The sequence below is a fragment of the Lepidochelys kempii genome, chromosome 4, assembly GCF_965140265.1.
Source record: "Lepidochelys kempii isolate rLepKem1 chromosome 4, rLepKem1.hap2, whole genome shotgun sequence".
NCBI lineage: Eukaryota > Metazoa > Chordata > Testudines > Cheloniidae > Lepidochelys > Lepidochelys kempii.
Genome location: NC_133259.1, coordinates 78,824,588 through 78,850,531, shown reverse-complemented (window position 1 = coordinate 78,850,531; position 25,944 = coordinate 78,824,588). Strand labels below are relative to the sequence as shown.

Sequence of the window (25,944 nt, the reverse complement as noted above, 5' to 3'; positions counted from 1 at the left end):
ACATCTAAAAAATGGATATTTGAAATGAAAATGAAACTGTTCAAATTTTTGATTTAAGACTGATAGCGCTCCCTTATCATGCAATGTTTCCAGATTTCAATTAACTTTCTAATAGTTAATTTATTCTGACTGAATATTTACACAGAATAATCACAAACAGCAAACACTTTACAGTAAGTCATTTTATAGTTTGCATAATATGTTAAATGTATTTTAAGTCTTCACAAGAAAACCCCACAGACTATATACCTTTGTTCTGCATTTTGGATATTCATGGTCACCAGGAAGAACTTTGAAAGAAATTGGTACTCGGTCAGCTCTCCTGTTTGCACAAAAGGCATCCCAAACTGCACGATGAACAGCATTATATACTACATCCAAGCCAGTGAGGGTTACAAAGGCCATAGGTCGACAACATAGTTCCACAGGGAAGTCCCACTGTGTTGGGCTCATCTTGAAGTTTTACAGAATGCCTGAAAAACAAGAATACTCCCTATTTCAAATCCCCTTTCAAACATGAAATTTCTGATTAGACACAAAAGATATCTTTTTGAGAAAAATGCACTAAACTAGTCTTTTCACTTAAGATTCAAGTTAAATCCAGCCTGCTCACTCACCTTAAAACTTATTTGGGCAAAGGTATACAGGCAATTTTAAGATACAGGGATTTAAAAAAAACCCAAAAAACAAAAAAACACACTCCAATAAGAATCAGCCAATAGTGTTTTTTTGGAGGGTAGGGAAGAACCAGAAAGGGGAAAAAAACCCACCCAGTGCATCTCAAGCAAGATCAAACTTTTCTGTTTTTATTCATACTGCTCAGACACTGGCACTATTAGCGAAGTTGTGAGCCAAAGGGCCACTAACTATAGGCATACAGATAAGCTCATCAAGTACCCTCCTACCCCAGATGCGGATGGGGCTGCAACTGGAAGTTGAGGAGGTAAGTTGGGGCTGGTTTGAGAACTCTGATGGTCCCAGTCCTGCAGTTGTATCTGCATAAACAAACCCATTAGCTTGCAGAGCCCAGGTTCTACTCAGGCAGAGTCAATTACAGGCTAGGGCTTATATCTGTTATTACTAGAAAAAGCAGCCTGCTTAAATAAGGTTTGCATCAGCCACGTACTGCATACAGCAAGAAGCATGTTCTTCCTCACTGTGGCATTGTCATTTTTAGCACCCTCATGTTTGATGCAAAAACAACAAGGAGTCCTTGTGGCACCTTAGAGACTAACAAATTTTTTTGGGCATAAGCTTTCGTGGGCTAAAACTCACTTCACCAGATGAATGGAGTGGAAAATATAATAGGATTACATATATACACACAAAGATGGTCCCTGCTCTGAAAAGCATGATGTCTATAGACATGGTGCATTGGGAGAAATAGGAATAGAACAACAGTACGGATTGTTGTTTAATTTATATAAATTATATTAAGGAATCATGTTTTCACTGAAGGAAAAGTGGGGTTTTTGGGCAGTGGAGCTTGACCCCAGGCATAGCCCAACCTGCCAGTAACGGACATACGCGGGGGCGGGGAGGGACAAAGCGTTTCTTGAAACCTAGCATTATGTGCCAAAAGCTCAGAGAGCGAGTGATGAGCAGGACAGCCAGGAGCAGCTCCCGGCGGGAGAGGCACCACGACCTATCTCCCCCCCGCCCCCCCGCCTAAAGACCAGGCTCAGCCCCTACCGCTAGACCCCCGCCCCCACCCAGCCCCAGCCCCAGCCCCAACCCAGTTCCCATGGGCAGCCCCTCCACCGCCTCTGACCCACCGCCAGCGCCACGGCGACCCGCCTCAACCCTCTTCCCCTGCCCGCCCCGGACCCTGCCCCGCCGGCCGGGCAGCCACACAGTGAACAGCCGCCGGCGCGGCCAGCAGCGGCTCCGTCCTACCACCTCCAGGGAGCGAGCTCTCCGCAGGCCCCGACCCAACGGCGCCGCCCGCAGCAGAGGCCGGCAACCAACTACTGAGCGGCAACAGAGATTGAGATTCGCCTCCGGAAGCAAGAGCTTGAGGATAGGAGTGACAGTCCATTCCACCAATCAGCGTTGCCTGCTCAACGACAACGTCAAATATTGGGTCTCGAGAACTGTCGTAGGAGCCAATGAGAGAAAGAGAAAAGAGGCTCGGCCACAAGATTTAGCCAATTGATGAGCGGGAGTGATGACGCTATGGAAGAGAGCCCAATCATAGCGCAAGATAGGTAGTCAACACAGCAGCCCCGGCGTGGCTAGGGCAGTCAGTGAGGGTCGTGGTGACGGTCCCCTGCGCGTGCGCGCTGTGTTCGCGTGCGGTTTCTGGGTCGGGTCGCGGTTGCTGCACTCTGTGAGAATCCCTGGGCTGAGGCCGAGGCGGGGGCTGCCGGCCCGGGGCCATGGCGGCGAACGAGGACCAGGAGGTGAGACACCGACCCGGCTTCTCCGCGGCGGCAGCTGCCGCTCAGCCTCACCGCGCTCTGGCTGGGGGTTGGGGGGGTGTCTCTGGGGCTGTTGCCCGCCCTGCCTGGCCCGGGAACGCGGGGGCGGTTGCGGGACGGAGGCTGCCCCCTCGCTCCGCGATCCAGGGCTCCGAGGGCTCCGGCCCGCCCTGCTCGGCCCATCGCGGCGCTGACCGCTCCTCCCGGGATCCCGGGCTAGTTTTTAAAACCTAACTTGGAAAGATGGTGCAAAAATAAATCAGTAACGTTAGCAGAAACCACACCTGTCTCCTGCCAGAGTTTTAGCTAACACGCTCCAAGAAGAGTCAGCCGACGGCGTCCTCTACTCGTAACCTAAAGCGTTCTGGCGCGCACTTTTTCCTTACTCTTTTTTATACGAAGAGTCTGTCTGGGAGACTTCAGGTCAGCTTCAGAGCATTTGCACTTTTAACTGAATGCTACATCAATCCAATTGTTTCTTGGGTGGCATAGTCCTAGATAGTTATCTTTGTACTTGGTAAATTCTTAAAAATATTTTAATACATTGATCATATGCAATGTACATATCATATGTGATCGTATTAATTCGGCCAACAGCATGTTATATTTTGTTAATGGCAAATACCCCGTAGAAAGTCATTCTGTGATAAGAAAAGGGAGTACTGTAGCTCACGAAAGCTTATGCTCAAATAAATTGGTTAGTCTCTAAGGTGCCACTAGTACTCCTTTTCTTTTTGCAAATACAGACTAACACTGAAACCTGTCATTCTGTGATAGTTACTTGGGGGTTAATAGATATTCTGGGCCCTTCTCACTTATAAAATCCCTTTCTTGTAGTTTTGTAGAAAGTAATATGGGGAGGATGGAAACATTCTTGAAACAGATGTTTGGTATTTTCTTGGGGAAGTTAATAAAGTTTTGTTTTTTTAAAAAGCAGGCTTCTAGAGTTCAGTAAAATGTGCCAAGATGGGGAATGGGTTTGTAGAAAGTAAATTGAATTCAGACTAGCATGCCAGGTTTGCTGAACTCACATTCCACTAACCTAAAATAGGATTATTGAACTATCAGACAAGATATCTAGACCAATTATTGCCTAAATTTTAATTTGTTTATTTTTTTAATGAAAAACAAAATGTGGATTTCTGTATATTTTGCTGACACTCATCTGTTTATACAAAGTTCAGTATCGGATTGAAATTGCTAACCTTTTTCTCCATCTGTTCTTTTCAGATGGAGCTAGAAGCATTACGTTCTATTTATGAAGGAGATGAGTGTTTCAAAGAACTTAGTCCTGTTTCCTTTCAGTATAGGGTAAGACCACATGAAGCTTTAATTAGGTGTAATACATCATTCATTTAAAGTTATTCTGCACATTGTCCATTACAAAGCATTTTCTTGAGACAGATGGTATTTCTTGAAACTACTTAGCAATAAAGGCAGTAAGTACCTTTTTACATAATTTCAAAATAACTTGCCCTGAGAAACTTAAATGTAATGATAGTTACCTTTTTGAACAGAAGCAAACATCACAATAGTAATCATCAGTAGTAATAGAGGAATAAGTAAAGTATAATTTGTCATGAAAAAACCTGAACAACTGTAATTGAACTTGTAGGGAACTAATACAGATGGAGTAAGTAAATAACTTGTGCTCCAGTCCTGCAAACACAGATTTCTTTCATTTTACTCACATGAATAGTCCTGCTGACTTTTCTCACAAGAGTATAGTTAAGTAAGTATTTGCAGGTTTGGGTCTTTCACTAATTATTATGACACACAAGGTATATTGAAAATAGATCATGACATTTAAAAAAAAAAATCTTGTGTAACTTTCAAAACTGCAAGTATCAAGTGAATGCAATAATGTTGCTGAATCTTTACTGAAAGGCAAAGAAAACCAATCCATTATAATAGAAAGAATAATCTGACAGCATCAGATCTGGCTATACTTTTCATTAGGTAGAAAGTCAGTGGAATAGAGTTGAAAGGATTAGTCTGCTGTTCTCTTGAACATAGTTAGTGTACTGCCCAGCACATAGATTAGTTAAATTATAAAATAAGACCAAAAGAAGACATGACAAAGATTTCTCAAATAGTGGCAACATGCAACACATCACTCCCGAAAAGCTTACTATGAAGAAATTTGAAACTGAGTCAATGTAAATATAAACTATATTTAATATTGAGTATATTAGGTTCCTATTGCTCACAATCCTCTTTACATAATCTTTTCTGTCCCTTCTCTTGCTCCTTCCACGTAGATCCAACAAAGCCAGAGTTAGCCTTGCAGCATGCCTGAGTTAGCCTTGCAGCATGCCCTGAAAAGAATAGGCCTTGTCCACAAGAAAAAAAAAAATTCACACTTTTACTTGGTGCTTTTAAAATCACTATAGTTAGGCCAGCGAAAACCCCGGTGGGAGCATGTATAGGAATACACTACAGAAACTGAAATAAGTGGCCACAGAAGGATTTATGCAGGTTTAATTAAATCTGTTTTAAATGACACCTTTAGTTAAAGTAATGCACGCTTTAAATGTGGACAAGGCTTTCCCTTAGGAGTTGCCTGAGTATGATGGGCTTAGATGAACAATTTTTATTAGCTGTCTTGTTAGTTTGTCTTTATTGCCTCCCATCCCTAGAGACAATTATTGCAATTTAATAAGTCTTAAAAATCTTACCCATTACTTATGACATCAAAGGTCACTAAAACATATGTCTTTTCCCCATCATTATGCTGCTTGGTTTTTATTTAGATTAGACAGTGAAGAGAAAGCAGGTTTCATTTTCTGGTTCTCATGTAGAATGCTAAAATATTTGGATTGCAAACACTGACAGAAAATGTTTAAATTTGCACAAGACTTTTTATAGAAATTTTAAACATCTATTGAGTTCTGTCAAAAGTTTGAGGAGTACAGGTTATACTATTGTATATCTAAATTTAAAATGACTATCAGTAATGTTTTTTCAAGCATAGTTTGATGGTTGGTTACTGTGAATAGCCATAGCCTTAAAAATAACCTGGGTAAACAAAGTCAAATGAAAGATTCACATACTAAACGACACTAAGGTTTGATGCAGTGTTTTTGTATCTGTGTTGGTCCCAGGATATTAGAGAGACAAGGTAGGTGAGGTAATATCTTTTATTGCACCAACTTCTGTTGATGAGAGAGACAAGCTTTTGACCTACACAGAAGCTCTTTTTAAGTTCTGAGAGGAAGAGCTGTGTCAGTTGGAAAGCTTGTCTCTCTCAACAGAAGTTGGTGCAATAAAAAGACATTACCTCACCCACCTTGTCTCTAAGGTTTGATAACAGACTGAGGCTTCCCATTTTAAAGTGTTTTACCTCCTTTCAGATAGGTGAAAATGGCGATCCCAAAGCCTTCCTAATAGAAATTTCATGGCCAGAAACATACCCACAGACAGCTCCAAACATATCCATGAATGCTTTCTTCAACAACACTATGTAAGTATTTTAGTTACTTCCTCTTTCGTTTTACATGTGGTCTTTCTCTTACAAAATTCTTGAATTCTTTGGGCCTGTAATTTGATTTTATGATCTCTTTTAGATCTTTATCTATAAAACAAAGTATATTGGATAAATTAATGGAAGAAGTTGAAGTTAATCTTGGAACTGCCATGACATACACACTTTTTGAATATGCCAAAGATAATAAAGAATTGTTCATGGAAAATCAACCTGTTCATATTGTGGTAAGTCTATAACTTGTGTTTTGATCTATTTTAGTTTTATAAATAGTTTCTATAAATATGAACTTTTTTTTAATACAACAAAGAGAATAGAATGTTTAATTACTATATATTTAAACACCTCACATCGCTACTGGAAAACTTCCGGAGCATGTCTGTGAGGTGCAAGCCAGTATGCTATGTCACCAAGATAGTGGCTAGAAAAAAGTAGATGAAAGGAAGTGTAGCACAGCTCTGTGGCTGTAACCTGGAAGTTTATTTGGTGTTCAGCCACCTTACCAAAAAGTTTCTGGAAGAGAAATGAGAGAGAAGCAGTGATTAGAAACAACTTCCTAATCTAACACAGCCAGTTTGTATCCAATGGTGACTACAGAACTAGTTCAAGACACAGTTAATGAGAGCCAATGTGGGTTTTGACTTGCAGCATGAAGAAAGTCTCTAGAATGGATAAGCTATGCTTGTGCTCTGAACAATTAAATATTTGAGTGAGGGAAGGAATAGCAGACACAACCAATCAATGAAATTATTTAGTGATGGAAATAAAAATATTAAATTTTGTTAAATGACACTTCTTGATTCTACTTTAAATGGCTCAGTAGTTTAGAACATGAAGCACATGCCAAGCACATTAACTCTGCTCAAAGTGATTCCATCAAGCTGGCTTGAGTGGGGACCTTCACTTTTAACCCGATCTGTTAAAGCAGCATTTCACCTGGAGTGAGAAACTTGATGAAAGTGTTTCGAGAAAGCACTTATGCACCATTTTTTATCTGCTTCATCTATAATTTTTGTTCAGAACTACATTAGAATTATCCTGTCGTAGATGTTCTGACTCCTGAGAGCTTCCACTTGAACCAGAAAAATATCCTTCATATTATTCAGCCTCCTATTCAAATTTTCCATGCTCGCTGTTATTCTCTTTTGTATTAGAGAAGCCTCTAGTTTTGGGCCCCCATTGATGTAGTTTTTTCTCTGTAGAGGGCCTGGGAAAGCAAGAAGCTAAATGTAGGTAGGAAAGGTTTGAGACTGGGACAAGTGGCTAATGGTATTCGTTATAAGATATTGAACCTTAACTGCTAGATGACTAGATTTAAATCCACATACTTTAGTAGTGGCCAGAATATAGTGAATTGGTGGTCTCGTGATGGTTCCTTTTGGACAAGTGTCAATATTGGAAATACAACTACCACCTTCTGGAAGTAATTCAGATCTTTTATCCACCTTACTGAAGAGGCCAAGGATCAAATGGGCATGAGAACTAAATGGTACTTTTGTCCTGTACTGTACCTGAGGGTTTTTTTGTGTGTGTTAATAAGAGTTTTCACACTCCATGACTGTCAATCTGTTCTCGTTTTGATGAGCAGTAAATGTACTCTTTTTTGAAAACAAACAAAGGGCCTTTTGTTTTTAGGCATCCCAAGAGCCTTGAATTTAACAGAGTTCAAACTCTAAGGTCTACACTACAGACTAAGGGCTGGTCTATACTACGGGGATGGGGATCGATCTAAGTTAAGCAACTTCAGCTATGTGAATAATGTAGTGGAAGGAGACATACTTAGATCTACTTACCACGGTGTCTTCACTGTGGTGTGTCTCCTGTCGATTCCCCTTGCCCTTCTCGTTGAGGTGTAGTACTGCAGTCTATGCTAGAGCGAGCGGCAATTGATTTATCACGTCTATACTAGACATGATAAATCAACCCCCTGCTGGATCAGTTGCTGTCCATCGATCTGGCCAGTAGGGTAGACAAGCCCTTATGCTATGTTTACACTGCTCAACTTACAACGGCGCGGCTCTGCCACTGTAAGGTGCATTGTGTAGTCACCGACAAAATAAAACCACCTCTAACAAGGGGTGGTAGCTTCATTGCCTAGAGTGCGGCTCCCACCAATGAAGTGCTGTCCACACCGGAGCTTTCAGTCATTAAAACTTTTGCCATTCAGTGGGGTGCCAGTGTAGACGGAGCCTTACATTGGTATAACTAAGTCACTCAAGGGTATGAAAAATCCACACTTCAAGTGACACAGTTATACCGACTTAACTTCCGGGATAGACAGTGCTGTGTCAGAGAAAGAGCTTCTCCCATCAACATTGCTATCACGTCTCGGGAAGGTGGATTACTATGCAAATGGAAGAGCTCTCTCCCATCAGGATAGAGCATCTTCATTAAAGTGTTGCATCAGTGTAGCTGTGCCGATGCAGTGTTAAGTGTAGACCTGCCCTCGGTTTGAAAATAAACTGACCAAGTTAGTTGAAAAAGTTAGTTTTTGCAGAGTTAGTTCATGTTTGACTTTGAAACTGGAATTTTAGCTCTACTTAAAGTGACAGTGTTTTGCTCAAACACATTACTGAAACCTTCCTTGGAAATGATTGTACAATCATACTGTCTTTCAATGCTAGAATCACACAGGTTCCTTCTGTAGACTCTCTCTCTGCCTTTCCATATTGGCTCTACTATACACGTAGCATTATAAATAGCCCTTGTGGCATTGTATATTTGTGCTGTGAATAAAGAATTGTATGAGCATGCAGGGAGTCCGATCCACACTTCTAACTCATTTCACTGAGCTTTTAAACTGGTGAGTGGTACTGGCAACACCAACAGGGAACCACTTCTATCCCCACTAAGCAGTAGTCAGGACATATGCAGTTGCAGGGGTTATGGAAGTAATCAGTCTAGCTACCACAGTAAGCACATAAGAAATATTAGTACTACTTTTAAATTATTGCTGAGAACTATGATCATGGTTGTTGTGTGATAAAGCACAGGTATCTTTCAGTACTAATGTAATTTAAAACATTTGGGAGGTCTCAATAAGAAATCAAACATTTGGAATTTACCCATCAGGGTGATACCTAGATATCAACTGCCAGCTCAGTCACTGTTGGAGAGGCATTTAAATTATACTTTTTATATTTCTCAGACATCTGTAGGCAATAACATCTCAATTAGAACTCATGAAGTAGCTCCATCAAGTAAGAAAAGTCACAAAAAGGAGCAGTTGTCCAAAACCCAGAAACGAAAGCTAGCAGACAAAACAGGTTTGTGCAATATAGTCTTGAAAATGGTACAGTGTGTTCGGGATAGTTTTGTACCTTCAAAGACAGGTTCAAATACAACTTGGGTCACGAGTGAGAATGAATTGGGTCTCACCCCAGTTTTCACTTGCTCAACTCATAAAGCTACCAAACAATTTTTCACCAGTGACAGCAGCCTGAAGCAGAAACTGTCTGGCATAGCAGTGATATGGCAGTTAGCTCTGCTTATTCACCTCAATTCCTGACTGGGGAAGTTTGCACAGAGTTGCACGCTACACCTGCCTCAAGTTAGGACTGCGAGTTCCTTGCTTTCCATGCATTCTCTTGTTGGATATTGTGTTGGCCAGACCAGTAATATGAGAGTTCAGCTTTTAAAGATATGACATCTTGCTAGAGTCTAGCTGTTGTAGTCTCAGAGCTGAAAATAAACACTGCTTCTTCTATAGATCACAAAGGGGAGCTTCCTCGAGGATGGAACTGGGTGGATGTAATTAAGGTAACATGACTGTTACAACTGTGAAATTATTGCATCAGAACATTGGTTTTTCTGCAGATGTAATGATAAATTATATTTAATCTGTCTTTTTGCTTTTCTTCCTAACAACATTTGGATTTGACTGTGGTCTCTGATTTTCTGTATACATCCAGCATGTAAGTATTTTCAAGTTTTAGAAATCGTTTTTAAAAAAAATCTGCAAGAATTAGTGATTATGGTTACCCATTTCTCTATAGAGCCTAAGGATAATCCCTTAAGGACTTTAAAAATACATATTTCTTCTGAAACTTAAGATGTATCCCATGTGAAAGCATTAACTGTCTTACATTCCTCCTTTAAACTCAGGGTTTATCTTTTGACCATTTCAAATGAAGTTTTTGAGGTGAGAACTTTCAGTATGTAATTTAGCTGTGAATTCCAGAATGCGCTGAATGTGCTGACTTCACATGGGCAACTAATAGGGATGCAGCCAGGATTTTCAGGGACCTGGATAAATAGAAGCAAGGAGCCACTTCAGCAATTGCGTTTCTCCTAAGCAGTAGCCCCACATTGTCTCCTGCATGCCTGCACCTTCTGCCTTCCTCTCCCCACAAAGAACTTTTCCCCGGCCTAATCAATATCAATTATTGATTTGTACTACTGGAGCACCTAGGATCAGGATCCCACTGTGCTAGGGGATGTACTAACAGAACAAAAAAAAGATCGATTATAAGCTCTTTGGGGCAGGGACTAACTGGAAGACAAGAGACAGATGGATATAGGCAGAATGGGGAGTACAAGGAAACAGACAGTATTGGTCTGTTAGTTCCTCCATTGGCCATTTCCACCATTCTTCTGCTGGAATATAAATTAACATTGCTATTTTTAACAAGTTCTACTTTATAACAAAACATATTTGATTGAACACTGGTATGACCTATTGTCAGCGTACCTCAGAGCATAGTGTTGAAACTACAGCAAAGGGGCCCTATCAAGGTTTTTAAACTCTAAATAATCCACTCATGACAATTTGTTGCAGAAATGTGTGGAACTGAATCTGTTTGACTTTCGAAAATGTGTTTGTGGACTGGTATCAGCCTTTTCTTATTAACTGGAAACGTTCATAACTTCAGCTAATGTCTTTAATGAAGCTTAAACTCGCTCTAAGATTAACTACACTGATTCTAAGATTAACTGTAGAATATACTGTTTTGGATGTAAAATAGTTCATAAAAATGGGAAAGCAGAGTCTTAAATTCAGATGACAATGAGTCAAATGTATAAAAGCTATAAACGATTAGTTTTGAGTCATTTGAACTTTTTGATGCATTAGGTTGATGAGTTTGTGCTAACTGAATAGGCCTGTATGTAGTGTAAAAAAGAAATATAGTTCCTAATTCCTAATAAATGCAATGTGTCTGAACATTTTTTCTTTGTCTTTTATAGTTAAGCAAAACGGGTTCTAAAGATGATGAATAATGGACTTTGATACAAGGAAACTTCACCTTTTAATACAGTGCAATTTGGGTCAACATCTTTCTCTTAATAGCTTTTTCCTCTTGTCAGAGTGGAACATTTTATGAAAGGACAATTTTCTAACTATTAAACGTGAGCACAGATGTTTATCCAGAGATTATTCTGGTATTACATTTTTCTTCACAAACAAAAACTTGCCTTAAAGGGAAGATAAGTGCGCCTTTTCTATATTGAACTTTTAGAAAGCCTATTTGGTTTCTAACTGTCGAATGCTGAAAAGAATAGTGAAATATGCAGTGTTAATTTATATTGTTTTACTCTGCAGTAAGAATATAGTAAAATTCTGTTAGTGAATCCTCTGATATTGTGACCATTTCCTGAAGTTCATTCCAATGGAATAAAAATATTAAAAGTGGTTAATCACTTGACAGCATAGTTCATTTAAAATAAACTCCCTTTAAATAAAGCCTTCTTGATGTGTTCCTCTACAAATGCAGAAAGGGAACATAACACAGTTATATCAAAGGATTTGTCTAGACCTAGGCCATGTCTACATTGCACACCTCACAACAGTAGGGTTGTGCTGCTGCAGCCGCGCTGTTGTAAGGTAAGCAGTGTAGCTGCTCTTTGTCGCCAGGAGAGAGCTATGTCTACACTACTGACCTTATAGCTGCACAGCTGTACCACTGCTGCTGCACTGCTGTAAGAGCATAGCCACTCTATGAGGATGGGAGAGAGCTCTCCCGCTGGCATAATTAACTCACCCCCAACAAGCGGCGGTAGCTATGTTGGCAGGAGAGTGTCCCACAGACATAGCTCTGTCCACACCGGTGCTTTTGTTGGTAAAACTTATGTTGGTCAGAGGTTTGGGTTTTATTCCACGTCCCTGACCAACAAAAGTTTTACCAGCAGAAGTGCTAGTGGAGACAAAGCCTGAAGCTTTTGGTCCTGCTTTAACTCGAGTTAAACAGCCTGCACGTGGTGGTGATGCAGCTGAGTTTCTATAGGCTTGCTAGTAACACTATTACCTAAAATCAGAGTAAGTTTCTGGCTCTGTGATTTTGACTAACTAGCTCCAAGTTAAGGGTAGAGAAGGTAGCAACACGTGACGCTTGTAAATGCTAGTGCAAAAAGGACCACACACCTAGTCTAGACAAATTCAAATTGAAAGAACAAGTGGTTACAATACCAGTATGTGTTCTCAGTTCAGCCCAGTGTGCATCTGTTGTAGTCCTCCTCGTGTATATCTTTACAGGAGATCAGGGTGGAGCTGTCCTACTGATAGTGACTTTCTGAATGTTATGACTTGTTGGGTTTTTTCCATTGGATAATCAGTAGTTTACCATGTGGATTTTATTGTATGAATTACGGGACATTGGGGGAAAAAAACAAGCCACTCTCCCATGTTGGAAAACATTTTTTGTACAGGTTTGTTGTCTTGTATCAAAGAAAAAAATCCTCTTTACTGTACTATAAATGGTAACTGAATACTAAATGCCTTAATGTCATTTAATATTTGAGACTTTGATCTTAATAAATGCTATTTATCTGCCATGGTGTGAGGCTTTTCTTGCATAATGCCTGTTATGCATATAGTTGTATATTTAGGTTTGCATCAAATTCCTCTCATTATGAAGAAAGATTCTTAAAGTTGTCAAGAGAATTCCTTTTTCTTCAGTAGGTGCACTGTATACTTTTCAGGATAATTGTTGCAGCTCCCTTCTTTAGGACTCGGTCTGTCACGCTTTTGGGTGTGCAGCAATTAGATACACATTTGCTGAGGTGCACGTCATGCTCAAAGTATGCATGCAGCAACCAAAGTTCATTTAAAAAGTGTACCCTGTTGCATGTAATAATCACAGCATTTAGTGTTAAGGATGCAGACTGGGTGCCTCTAGAAGACTTGGACTGAGTCATGCGTCTGAGCAGCCAAGTACTAGAGAGGTCCCCTGTAAAGACAGTAGCATAAATTAACTTTACATTTTCAGCCAATGGGCTTGTTTGATTATTGGAAGGTATAGGTTATTGATATGCCACTAGAGGGCTTATAAACTGCAAACATGATTGCAGTTGCAAATTCCAACAAACTACTTACACTCACGCATGCTCTCCAGGAGGGTGGAATAAATTCACTTAAAATTACAGCTGTAGTTTCTTCTGAAAAAGCAGTGGTATGAAACACCATTAAGTCTGCAGAAGAAAAGTCTGCTGGAAGTCATTGCTCTCTGCTTACAAGCTCTTCTGAAGAGAGGGAGGTCCAGGAGACCTATAAAAGAGTGGGATCTGACAAGTCCCTGTTCAAATAATGATTTAAGGTGTTGTACTTTGTATTGGAATGATATATAGGTCAGTGCAAACCAAAAGTGAACAGGATTTGAATGTGCAGGGTCTTTTAATAAAGGAACCACCAACCATTAGTTCTGATGGAATTTTAATCATCAGAAAATGTGGTTTTTCAGTTTTGAACCACAGTTATCAAAAATTTAAATAGACTAGATAAGATTATATCATCTGAAGAAAACTAAGTGTTTGCAGCCATAAGTATTTAGTTTGTCAAATATATTGGTTGGCTTCTTAAACTAATAATACTTTTGTATAAGAAATGAAGCTAAGAACACCAGGAAGGCAATAACACCTTAGGAGAAGGTCCCTTAGGTGGGCTGGTATATTTCAGAGGAGGAAAAAAAACACTGCAACTTAAGTCTCTCCCAGGCTCAGATGGGATTTGGCTTTTTTATTCAAAAGCTCCCTGAGCATGCTGTTCGTTTCCTTGGTGTATGAATTTAGTAACCATGACAATTTATCTGAATAGATCAGTTGTGGGGAGGCAGGGGGACAAACGGGAACCACCTCCTGCCTCTTCCTTTCCTATTGCTGCACAGAAAGGCAAGCAAGTGTAGTAGAGCATGTGGCTCTGAACTGCTTGATCATCAGCTGCCTGGGCTGGCTTCTAGGGTGTGGGCTGTTCTGAAGTTATCCCAGCACTTCATACCCCAAGGAGATCTGCGACTGCAAAACAACTTATCTTCCAGCTCTATTCTTTCTACTAATTTAATAGATGTAGCAAGCCTGTCTCCAAGACAATAGTCTGGATAAGCAAAAATTCAGCCCTGTACACTTGCTGGTTTCTTGGGGGAGCTGGAAAGGTAATGTTGTTTGTGCTAATAGAAAATGGTTTATCATGGGGCTTGGAGGGAGGGGGAAGGAAAATGAATTATACAAGAGCTAAACTTTTATAACAGAAAAAGAAGCTCTGGTACCTCCTGCTGGAAAGATAGTCACTGAAAATAAGGGATCTCTGCTACTGGCAGCTGAACTAAAACCTTGTTGAAGGAAGAGTACCTTTTAAGACACTTGGTAAACCAGTAGCATTACTGGCAGTAGGAATAGGGCGGTCATGCAACCCAAGAATTTGCTGGGGTAATGGTTTCTTGAGTGTAGGGCCATAATATCTGGTAAAGTTGGAGTGGTTTTTTTGCACTGGAGTGAAAGAGGAGGATAAGTGAGGAATGCCAGAGAAAAGAAGTTGCAATATCCAATGTGCAGAATGATCAAAAGCTCTAGTTCGGGTTTTATCAGATAGAATGAAGAGGAAAGAGTGGATTTATGTAGTTTTGTGACATACAGAGCACAGTTGAAAGCAATATTAATATTTTACTAAGTTGTAAAGACTTTTTAACTATAAACAGCAGTTACTTGGATTCTCATACATATTTTTTTATTAGTACTCTTTCCTTAATAGAAACTATGCATGATAGTAGTTTTTACTCTTTTAGGCAAGATACGTATTGCCACAACCACACCTTAAACCAAATTCTGATTCCTCCTCTTAATTTTATAATGCTTTGAAGAGCAGAAATTTGATAGATTCATTCTCTTGGGTGGAAGGGTTGGGGTTGGTTTTTGTTTTTGTCTTTTTTTTTTTTAGTACCATATTTGTGTGTTAGAGAAAAAATACTTCACATGAAAATTGTTTTCTGAACACTAAAATGCATCCCTATTCTAGTAGCTTGCTTGGTGAGCCACCCTTTGTCCATGATAAATGGAATTATTCTGAAAGTTTATCCCCTAGTACTAGGTGAAGTTATTTTAGCTGATGCACACTAAAATTGGAACAGAGTTTTATACATTAAAAACTTACTGCATTTTCTATCTAGAAAAATAAGCAAAACATCTCAGCATCAGGTCACATTTTTTTCCCTTCTCTGCTATGTCCCTTTCCCTTCATCCCTTGCCATGTTGCTAGGTGCACTTCCCAGCCCCTCCATGGCAGCAGGCAGCTACACAGCTCATGTATATCCTTTGCTTTGGGATGACTGTGTCTCGACAAACCCAGAACATCCACTTTGTCAGGATCTGTCTGGATGTTCCTGTCAGTTATACATGTTTTGTCCTGGATTTTTGTGAACTGTACAGCCAGATTACCTGCACGAGCTGCCAAGAAGCAGAATTACTGTAGGTTAGTCCAATTCAGAGCCTTACTCTGATTTCAGGAAGTAATAGTGTTGCTGGGAAGCCTGTAGGAACTCAACTGCATCAGCACCACATTCAGGCAGTGATTGTGCCCTGCTGCTCACATTAGCATTTGGAGAGACACAGGAGGATGGGAAACAATAGAAAGCCTGGTCACTAGGTCAACAGAACCATTCTTTTCTCAACCGAGCTGTGTCTACAGCGGGAGTTAGTTTGGCATAGCTACAGCACTAAGGCATGGGAGATTTGTACACCTCTGAGCCATGTAACTACGTCAATCTAAATTTCAAGCGTAAACCAGCCCTAAAACCGAACGAGAGGGTGAATAGGGGCAGCGGAGAGAGTGAGGAGGAAATGTTTGTACAGCATGTAAAGCGTATAAAGGTTAAGTAACTAAATATTAGAAATGTGAGAATTAGGGATGGAAGAAGGGAGCATTAGAGGAGATTAGAGTAGAAAATGAGCAAAAGACAAATGCACAGAATATAGCACAAAAAACTCAGAAGGAATGAGGACAATAAATCTGCATTGCTCCAGAATCTTAAAATAAAAGCTGGGCCTCCCGCTACGGAGCTGAAACTTCAGTGATGATGTTGGGATGGGACAAAAGATTGAAGCGTAGATATTGTTTCCTATCGTTCTAACATACTCCTTTTCTATAGTTCTTGGCTCCAGATTTATTTTGAAAGGGGGGGGGGGGGGATTTGTGGTGAAGGGAGATCTGGGTGTTACATGGCTGCAGGGGGACGAGTGGGCACCCTTTACACTGTTCTTCCCACTGTTATAAATGCTCCTGTGCTGGCCTCCCTGGCTGCACCAAAATAGATATCCTAGCTGTCAGTTTTTCAGTTTGAAAATCTAGAGTCTCACATTCATCAACATGCTCCTTAAGCCTCATAAGAACAGCTAGAGGGAGTATTTATTTTGGCTGAGGCACTGGTAAGCATGTTGAGATTTAATGAAGATGACAGAAACAACAAACTGCATCCACTGTGTACCAGTGCCCAAAACAGGTCACATGACAGTCTAAATCTAAACACTGATTGGCTCAGAAGGTCTTTGTAAAACTCAAAGGGCTTCCTACAACTCCCATATACCTTAGAACAGGGGTCTCAAACATGCAGCCTGCATAGTTATTTCCTGTGGCCCGCCACAGGCGCTGACTCTACTGGCAGCCAAACTCCCTTCACCCCCAGCGCTCCGTGTCCCCACTCCTCTGCCTACATCCCAGCGCTTCCCACTGCCAAACAGCTGTTTGGCGGTGCTTAGGACTTTCCAGGAAGGAGGGGGGATGAGCAGGGACATGGTGCGCTCGGGAGGAGGCAGAGAAGGGGCGGGAATTTGGGGAAGGGGTTGGAATAGGGGCAGGGAGGGGGCAGAGTTGGGGTGGGGACTTTGGGGGAAGGGGTTGGAATTTGGGCAGAGAAGGGGTGGGAAGAGGCGGGGCGGGGTCTCATGGAAGGGGTCAGGCAGGGCGGGACAGAGGTGTGGGGAGCTTTTATATTGTATGAAAAGGTTTCAGTGATGTGGCCTTCAGGCCAATGTACTAGTCCTCATGTGGCCCTCATGATGATTTGAGTTTGAGATCCCTGCCTTAGAGGTTATACGCTGGTGCTGCACATCACCATAGTATAAGAGCACCCATGTTGGCAGCATGTGTGATGTCAAGTGCTTGATACACGAATTTGTCCAAGTCCCCAAATTTCTGACAGATTTGGATTTCTCTCTCATCTGAGTGTGGATCCTATGCTGCCTGGGTTGTGAGAGCTGATAAGGTCACAGCATTAGAAGGTATGGCAGAGACAGCAGGCCAAATTATAACTGCATCACCTTACTGGAGACTAAGAGGGTTGTGCAGGTGTCTGAGGGCATAATTTTGTCTGCAGCCTCTATTACTGGTAATAATCAGTGACAGAGTTCAACATGACTTTCACGGTGAGTTTGCAGAGTATCATTCAGAATAGATCATCTTTTTCTCATAAGCCAAGAATCTGTTAGGGCGTCATTGAGACAAACCCTATGATACATCTTGTGTAGACTCACTTTTAAGAGTAGACTTTTAGTTTAAATGGAATAAGTATCTGTGTCAATAATACATTTTATGATTTCCTGCAAGGAAAATAAGAATGTGAAAAATATTTTTATCTAGTGAGATACAATCTCCAGCATAGGTTTCAGAGTAGCAGCCGTGTTAGTCTGTATTCACAAAAAGAAAAGGAGGACTTGTGGCACCTTAGAGACTAACCCATTTATTTGAAAAAAGAAAAGGAGGACTTGTGGCTCCTTTTCTTTTTGCGAATACAGACTAACACGGCTGCTACTCTGAAACCAATTTATTTGAGCATCAGCTTCTCAAATAAATGGGTTAGTCTCTAAGGTGCCACAAGTCCTCCTTTTCTTTTTGCGAATCTCCAGTATAGGGAGCTGTTTAGTCTCTACTAATTGGAAGATTGTTGGTCCCTTGACCTCGAAGAGGTGTTATAACGGCAAAGGGGAACATACCAGATTTTCATCAGTGGGCTAAGTACACGGACTCCGTAGCTGCCTCACAAGATGTTGTAGTATTAGTTTTATTTTTTTCTCCAATGAATATTGGCACAAGAGTACTACAAGTTTTCAGCTAAACTACTGATCTACACCATGGTTTTGTTTGCATCTTTCCCCCACGTCCTATATCTTTTCCTTATAACATCCCATATAATCTCACATACAAAAAAAATCTAGTGCTAAGGTTGCAAAGTCAATCACTCAAAAGTGAGGAAATGCCAGAATGAAGGTTGCCCTCTTTTGCACGAACACTGTGATAGTATGTGATCATGTAATTAGAGACTATTTCCCCTACCCCATGAGGATTCCTGCCTCATGCAGTGCTTGGGATGGATGGTGCTAGGCAAATGAACTAAGGTCATGTAGAGAATGAGGTTGTTTTCCGGATTGGGTTAAATATAGTTCCTCAGGGCAAATACTACATTGAGTAAGCAAGTTAACACATTTTACAAATACAAAATTCACTTTTTTAAAAATATTTTTCCAAAAGAGTTCAGATTTTTTAAGAACAAACACACACTGCAAGTTGTCACATATATCTCAGAACACATGACTAACTGTTTGTAATTAATGTGCATGTTTTGTAAATATTGGCACAGATTCTAATAGATTAATGAACTCATGTGACCTCTTTACTTCTCATTGAAAGATACTGGCTGAAGGACAATTCAGCATATGGAGCCTATTCCGAGAATCTATACAGCAGACTTCTCTGGAAGGAGAGAAATCAAAACACATGTTTTTCAAAAGTGCTGGAATGGCCTGATTAGCAGAAATTACAAATGGTCTGGAAGAGTTAAAAAGGTATTGTTTTAAAATCAGAAACATTGTGTTTGTGTTTCTTATACTTCTGTACATTTTTGATTGTTGGCAGTTCCAGGATCATATTTTCTTTATTTTAATGTTTAAAAATATTCAGTGTTAAGGTGAGCTGCTTGTGATATGAGGAGACATATCTAATTACCTTATTTATGTATATGCTTGTGTAAATGCTCAATTAGGCCAGTTTAAGAGCTTAATTTGGGAGACGTCTTCTCAGTTGATAAGGTATACAACATCTTGGGATGGGTTTTTGGAACAAGTAGAAAAGGTACTGTTCCCAGTTAGTCTGTGTCCTAATATAGGACTATCTTTTACCCTGAGCTCAGTTCATGCTGGAACGGAAGTCTGCCCAGTGCTATGAGGATACTCAAGCAATACAGTCACAAGTGATGCTTGTAGTTATGTACTTCAATATAGAGTCTCAGCGTGCTGGTTTAACAAGCTCCCAGTAACGAGGGACATTGCTTTTCACTTTAGATTTAGAGAAGTGGCAGGCAGGCTGGGGGCCTTGGTGGAAGGGGCGAGGGGGTCCTTAATGGACGGGGCGGAGAGGCATGAGCAGTGAGTGGGTGGGGGTACTCGGGGGAGAGGGCAGAGGGGCACGAGTGGCGGGCCTTGGGGGAGGAGGCCAAACGGGGCCTGGGGCGGAGTGGGGGTAGACCATGGGCAGAGTCTTAGGATAGAGGGTGGGGCCATGATCTGGGCGCCGATTCCTCTTCCCACCCACCCCCCTTCTAGGGAGCTTCCAGCACTCATGTCCAGCCTCCCCAAATGCAGAAGTCATGTGCTGCTCATGGTCATAAGGCTAAATTCTGGCTCACATCACTGTTCCTCTCAGAGCAGACTAATGTCCGCAGATACAGAGCTCATTTAGGGCCATGGAACCTTTGCTGACTAGTGGCCTGAGGCGACTTTGTACTGTACTCTAAAAGTTGGAGTAAGAACAAAAGCTCTGCCTCTTTTTACATTTTAATTATGCTTCTGTGAAACAATTGCACAAAACATTTGTAGCTGTTTTGATGCTGAGATACTGAGGTGATCGGCCCCTTATATGTACCTAGTAGAGACAGATTGTCCTAAAAAAAAGTAGACGTTTTATCAGAAAAACAAAAACCAAAAAAATCTGTCTCACAGAGGGAAAGGGGACTTGTGGAATTGAGTAGTACAATAAAATATTAGTCTTCTAATGCCTCTCCCCCTCTGGAGAAGTAAATCAGAAGTTTTTTTCTTGTTGAGCTGTTGAATGGTTTGTTATGAATCCTGGCAGCAGTAATGTTTGCATATGAGCTGAGAGTGTATTGAAAGCGTGGATATAATTAGAAGAGAAACTCCTTGTGTGTGGAAGGCACAAACCACCCAAACAGGTAGAACAAGAGGACGTTGCTATGGACTAGAGCTACTTAGGAGCTAGTAAACTCAACCTCCTAAAGGGTCAGAAGGACTTGAGGGGAAATGGATGAATATTTTCTCTTTGCTGCATGAGGAGAATCTATGAGAGGGCAACACCATCTCCCCATTTCATGGGCACTTTGGAAATAAGTGCTGCTGCTCTTGTTTTCTGGGCAAAATTCAGGAAGGTGGAACACTGAAAGGCTGCAATACTCTGACATTCATTCATTTAAATGAGAGGACCTTGAATGTGTTTTGTCAGCTTCCTTTACTATTACCCTGTAACTAATTTTATTTTCTTGAAGGGTGTTTAAGAAGCTGCTCAGAAGAGAGTTTTGCCTAAAACTGCAAAGTTTCCTAGTTGAAAATAGCTAGTGAAACTGGCAATACACAAAGAAGTGGAACATCATCCCCTTTTTCATAATTTCGTCAGGTTAATGTATTTAAAAATCTGCAAAAACAGCATGTCGTCAGCTTATGCAAAGGAGATTTTTCCTCAGAAACCTCAGCACAGAGTAAGTAATATTTGAGCAGCTTTCATATGAATACTTGATCACTTATATTTTAATTATGTTTTCAGCTTATGCTTCTTAAATCTAACATGCGGAAACCTTCATATTTATATCAGTCATTGAGTGGAGGGGCCTTAGCTAAGGACTTTCTTTTCACTGCCACAATGTAATGGTTTTATTTTATATATGTGTTGATATTTATGCTAAAAGTCTAAAGTAGGTGAGCCCATTATTGCACAAAAGTTAAGAAAAGAACAAAGTCTATCAGTGTGGTTAAATCAGGCTTGTTAAAAGGACATGAATGTTTTCCAAACCAGGCACAAAATCTGCTTGCCCAGCTGTACCACAGTGATGAGAAAAAAAGAGTTTACTTGCCTCAGGTGAATATGACGTTGCAAGGTTGGGATATAACATTTTAGATTGTACTGTTTTCCTTCAGGGATATAAAGAAACAACTGCTTTCCCTTCAATTTCCAAGAAGTCCCTGGAAAACACAAAAAGTGTAAGCATTTGAATAATGTATTTGTCAGGCTCCCTTCAAAAGCAGTTTGTGATGCTCCTACAAGGGCTATAAACCAGAACATAATCTTATGCATAGGTACTAAAGCCTACTAAAATTAACACAAAGAAAAAGTTGTCTGACTCTTTGGACCAAGCTTTGCTTTGGTACATTCTCGGATGGCTTCAGCTGATTTGAAAGGGAGCTGTGTGTTAGGATATAGATATTCAGGCCTGTCTGCAAAGGCCTGTACTTTAAGAATTTAGGTGTATTCTTATCACTTGGCTAGTTAGAGGTATAAAAGAAAGAATCAAAATCGCTGTCTGCCAGTGTACGGTCCTTCTCTTACTGTGACAGTCTGAGGCCCTGTTCTTAGGCTAAGGCCTTTGGCTAAGCAGCAAAGGCAGCCATAAGCTGGGAAGTGACCGGTCACATTCCAAACTAGTCACATTGAAAGAAGGTGCTATTGGGCTGTTAGGAATACAGTCCTCTCCTGATAGTGCCTATCACCTCCAGAGAAAGGGAAGTGCCTAGAAGATGTAAAAGGAAATTTAGGTTGATAGTTTTCTGTCTGGTAAGAACTCACTTATCAATAGACACAGCTGGGAAACCCTTATGTCTTTATAGATGTAGTTGTGAAATCCTCACTTCTGTATTGTTTTGTCATTATAGTTCCCACTTTGCTATTGGTTATTGGCATGGTCTCTGGCTCTGTGATTGTTTCTGTCTGCTGTATAATTAATTTTTCTGGGTGTAAACTAATTAAGGTGGTGGGATATAATTGGTTAGCTAATCATGTTACAATATGTTAGGATTGGTTAGTTAAATTTCAGTAGAATGATTGGTTAAGGTATAGCTAAGAATATTACTATATAAATTAGGGGCAAACAGGAAGTAAGTTGGGATTTGAAAATAAGGAAAAAGGAACTTGGATTTAAGCTTGCTGGAAGTTCACCCCAATAAACATCGAATTGTTTGCACTTTCGGACTTCAGGTATTGTCGCTCTCTGTTCATGCGAGAAGGACCAGGGAAGTGGGAGAGTGAAGGAATAAGCTCTCTAACATCTTGGTGCCGTGACTTGGATACATCGCACTGGATAGGTGAGTGGCAGCCTGTAAGTCCCCCTCCCTAACAGTCCACGCAGCAGCTTGGAGGGGGTATGGCGAACTCTCGTGATGGTAGTTGCGGGTTCTGGCAAGCTGGGGTAACGGATTTTTTGAACAAATGGATAAGGAAGAATCAGGGCCCATACCAGGTGCAGGGGTTCACCTGGGATGAGATTGAGAAGGAGATGGGAGAGGTTTTGGGAGACCCCAAGGGAAAGGAGTGTAGGAAAAAGGGAATGGTATTACAAGGTTTGTGTGCTGGCATGGCATACTGGGTAAAAAGGGAAGCTGATCTCCTCCAACACATTAAGGATTTGGAGGAGATTGTGAATCAGCAACAGATTTTAACAGAAAAATCTGTGTTAGCAGTAGAGGTAGCGGATTTGAAGGTACGGGATGCTGCACGGACAGAGGAGTCTTGTGAGGCAATCCGGAGAGAGAGGGACGAACTGCTGGGGAGAGTAGGAGACTTAGAGGAGGAATTGTATCATTGTAAACATGGGGGCAATGGACTTGGGGACCCCAAACCATCCGCCCCACTAATGGAACTGAAGGAGACACCTCCACCACCCTACCCTGAAAAAACACTGTACCCACCACTGCCGGTGGATGTTGTAAGCTGGCGATCCACAGTTACAGCCCCTGCGAGAGAGGCTACCCGGGAAGAACTGCAGGAGGCAGGAATAGTGGCCCGGTTGCGGGATGGGGGGGACCATGCCCCACCAATAGTAGAATAGGCAGAAATCCGCCCCTTGTCCCTGAAGGACTGGGAGGCAGTACTGGGCCGTTTGGGAAAGGTACCCCGGAATGATTGGGATCAGTTTGTGCTGTGGCTAGTGGAGGTGGGCAGAGAGATGGAGGGTCTAACTCGTGAGGACCAGGTGATCTTATGGCGTAGTCTTTTGGGACGAGGTACCTTGGGAATCGATGTGGCAGGAGTGGCACACCCATTTCTAATTCCCGGACAGGTGGCAAAACAGTTGTTTGGGGTGTACTCTCGTACTGCGGGGATGAATAAGGTAAAGCGAATCCCTGGGGAAACAGGGCGGGATACACTTAATCGCATACAGGCATTGGCACGGTGCTGGGTGGATCCCCTGGACGGTCCATGGGTGATGCCCCAGGCAGGGGCACTGGGACCTGGTGGTGATGTGGAGCTGGGTAGGGGTGTAGAATTGCTGGAGAAATGGTTGGAGCTGAGCGATCCGCAGTTCGTGGGGCATTTAAGGTTGCAGCACCCTGAACTTGCTCCCAATCAGCTACCCCAGGTTCTGGAACAGGCAGATGTGTGGAGGCAGATGCATCAGGGGGAAGAGCCAGTCCATGCTATTCCTGCGGGGGATCAATACAAGGTGGAAAGGGGTGGGTCAGCCTGGAGAGGAGGAGGTAGAGGGAGAGTTCGTGGCTTTGGTGGGGGTAGCCAGGGACGAGCCGGCAGCTATAGAGCAACAGATCTAGAGACTGCAGGCTAAACTGACTACCCAGGATCTTACCAGATCAGGGGAAAGTGGCCCCGGAGGCCAAGGGACTGGGACTGCCTGAAATGCCAGACACACAATTTTGCGTGGAGACAGGAATGTGTTCGGTGGACCCCCGGTCCCCCTGTGAACCAGTGGGGGAGACAGAGGTGGGTGCTGCAACTTAGGGGTGCCCTGGGAGGCGTCCTGTCCATGTTCAGGGTTTAGGACGGGATGCATCTGTTCACCCCACACTCCAGGGGGCAATCGAAGGGAGTCCCATGAGGGATTTTTTGATAGACACTGGAGCAGCCATCAGTTTAACCACATGGGGGCAGGGGAGACCCTCAGACGGGACTGTCACAATTGTAGGGGCAATGGGAGGGGAGACACAATTAACCCTGAGGCGGAGACAAACCAAAGGAATCTGGGGGGAAGGTGAGATTATGTGGGGTTGTAATGATATGCTTAATCTGTTGGGGGCAGGAGATTTACACAAACTGGGACTTGTACTGGATTTAGCCAATTGGGTGTGTTTACTGGGGCAAACACAGGACGGTCAGGGCTATACCATTCCCATGGGAATAGCCACTATGACCATTAAAGCGGCACATGCCCTCCCACCACCCCCACCCCCGGCTGGGTGGGAACACATCCATGTGTGGGCGAAGGATAACCTGGATTGTGGTAGGGGCAGCATGGAGGTACTGATGGAGGGAGGGGACCCTCCCCCACAGAAACAGTACCCTATCCAGATGTTAGAGAGCTTATTCCTTCACTCTCCCACTTCCCTGGTCCTTCTCGCATGAACAGAGAGTGCAAACAATTCGATGTTTATTGGGGTGAACTTCCAGCAAGCTTAAATCCAAGTTCCTTTTTCCTTATTTTCGAATCCCAACTTACTTCCTGTTTGCCCCTAATTTATATAGTAATATTCTTAGCTATACCTTAACCAATCATTCTACTGAAATTTAACTAACCAATCCTAACATACTGTAACATGATTAGCTAACCAATTATATCCCACCACCTTCATTAGTTTACACTCAGAAAAATTAATTATACAGCAGACAGAAACAATCACAGAGCCAGACAGAGACCATGCCAATAAACAATAGCAAAGTGGGAACTATAATGACAAAACAATACAGAAGTGAGGATTTCACAGCTACATCTATAAAGACATAAGGGTTTCCCAGCTGTGTCTATTGATAAGTGAGTTCTTACCAGACAGAAAACTATCAACCTAAATTTCCTTTTACATCTTCTAGGCACTTCCCTTTCTCTGGAGGTGATAGGCACTATCAGGAGAGGACTGTATTCCTAACAGCCCAATAGCACCTTCTTTCAATGTGACTAGTTTGGAATGTGACCGGTCACTTCCCAGCTTATGGCTGCCTTTGCTGCTTAGCCAAAGGCCTTAGCCTAAGAACAGGGCCTCAGACTGTCACAGTAAGAGAAGGACCGTACACTGGCAGACAGCGATTTTGATTCTTTCTTTTATATCTCTAACTAGCCAAGTGATAAGAATACACCTAAATTCTTAAAGTACAGGCCTTTGCAGACAGGCCTGAATATCTATATCCTAACACTGTGTATTTGCCTTGAGTAAGGAATTTGGCTCATTCAGTTAAAATCGGTCATTGGTACTTATGTCCCCTGTTACCATAGTCTCTGAGTGCTTCACAGACAGTCTTTAATGCATTTATCATCATGATATCCCTGTGAGGTAAGGAAGTACTGTTAGCCTCATTTTTCAAATGGAGAACTGAGGCACTGACAGGTTAAGTGACTAGCCCATACAAGCAATCTGTGGGGGAGCAAGAATTGAACCCAAGGTCACACAAATTCCAGAGTAGCAGCCTAAACACTGGCCCAGATCACTGAAAGATCAGCTCTTTTGAGTATAAAATGTGACTCACCAGCTGATATGCCCTCTTGTGGCTGGGCAGGCATAATAAGCTCACCTCCATTGGTGCCCGCTGTGGTGGTCTGGTTTTTCTTGTGCCTCACTGGCCAG

The 25,944-nt window shown here is 41.9% G+C and overlaps 2 protein-coding genes across 9 annotated transcripts in view; one reads left to right on the top strand and one right to left on the bottom strand.

Moving 5' to 3' along the window:
* The window catches only part of TRAPPC11 (trafficking protein particle complex subunit 11), a 44,568-nt gene extending 42,566 nt beyond the window's left edge, over positions 1-2,002 (bottom strand). For 2 of the 4 annotated variants that reach the window (XM_073341746.1, XM_073341747.1), the window contains exons 1-2: positions 1,900-2,002; positions 250-473 (exon numbers count right to left, since the gene is read on the bottom strand). In XM_073341746.1, coding sequence (XP_073197847.1) covers positions 250-453 — 204 coding nt within the window. In that variant the 5' untranslated portion in view covers positions 454-473; positions 1,900-2,002. Of the gene's footprint in view, positions 1-249; positions 474-1,896 lie in introns of all 4 variants that reach the window. The other 2 variants (XM_073341745.1, XM_073341744.1) reach the window with 2 other exon arrangements.
* Positions 2,003-2,219: 217 nt separating this feature from the next.
* RWDD4 (RWD domain containing 4) overlaps positions 2,220-25,944 on the top strand; it is a 31,437-nt gene continuing 7,712 nt past the window's right edge. For 2 of the 5 annotated variants that reach the window (XR_012158643.1, XR_012158642.1), the window contains exons 1-10: positions 2,220-2,402; positions 3,651-3,731; positions 5,774-5,883; positions 5,987-6,131; positions 9,053-9,170; positions 9,614-9,663; positions 18,788-18,942; positions 20,655-20,864; positions 21,301-21,363; positions 22,355-22,461. Coding sequence is in view for 1 of the 5 variants with exons in the window: in XM_073341758.1 (XP_073197859.1) it covers positions 2,379-2,402; positions 3,651-3,731; positions 5,774-5,883; positions 5,987-6,131; positions 9,053-9,170; positions 9,614-9,663; positions 11,089-11,121 (561 nt within the window). In the remaining 4 variants the exon portion in view is untranslated. Of the gene's footprint in view, positions 2,403-3,650; positions 3,732-5,773; positions 5,884-5,986; positions 6,132-9,052; positions 9,171-9,613; positions 9,819-11,088; positions 12,673-18,787; positions 18,943-20,654; positions 20,865-21,300; positions 21,364-22,354; positions 22,462-25,944 lie in introns of those variants that run through there. The other 3 variants (XR_012158644.1, XM_073341758.1, XR_012158645.1) reach the window with 3 other exon arrangements.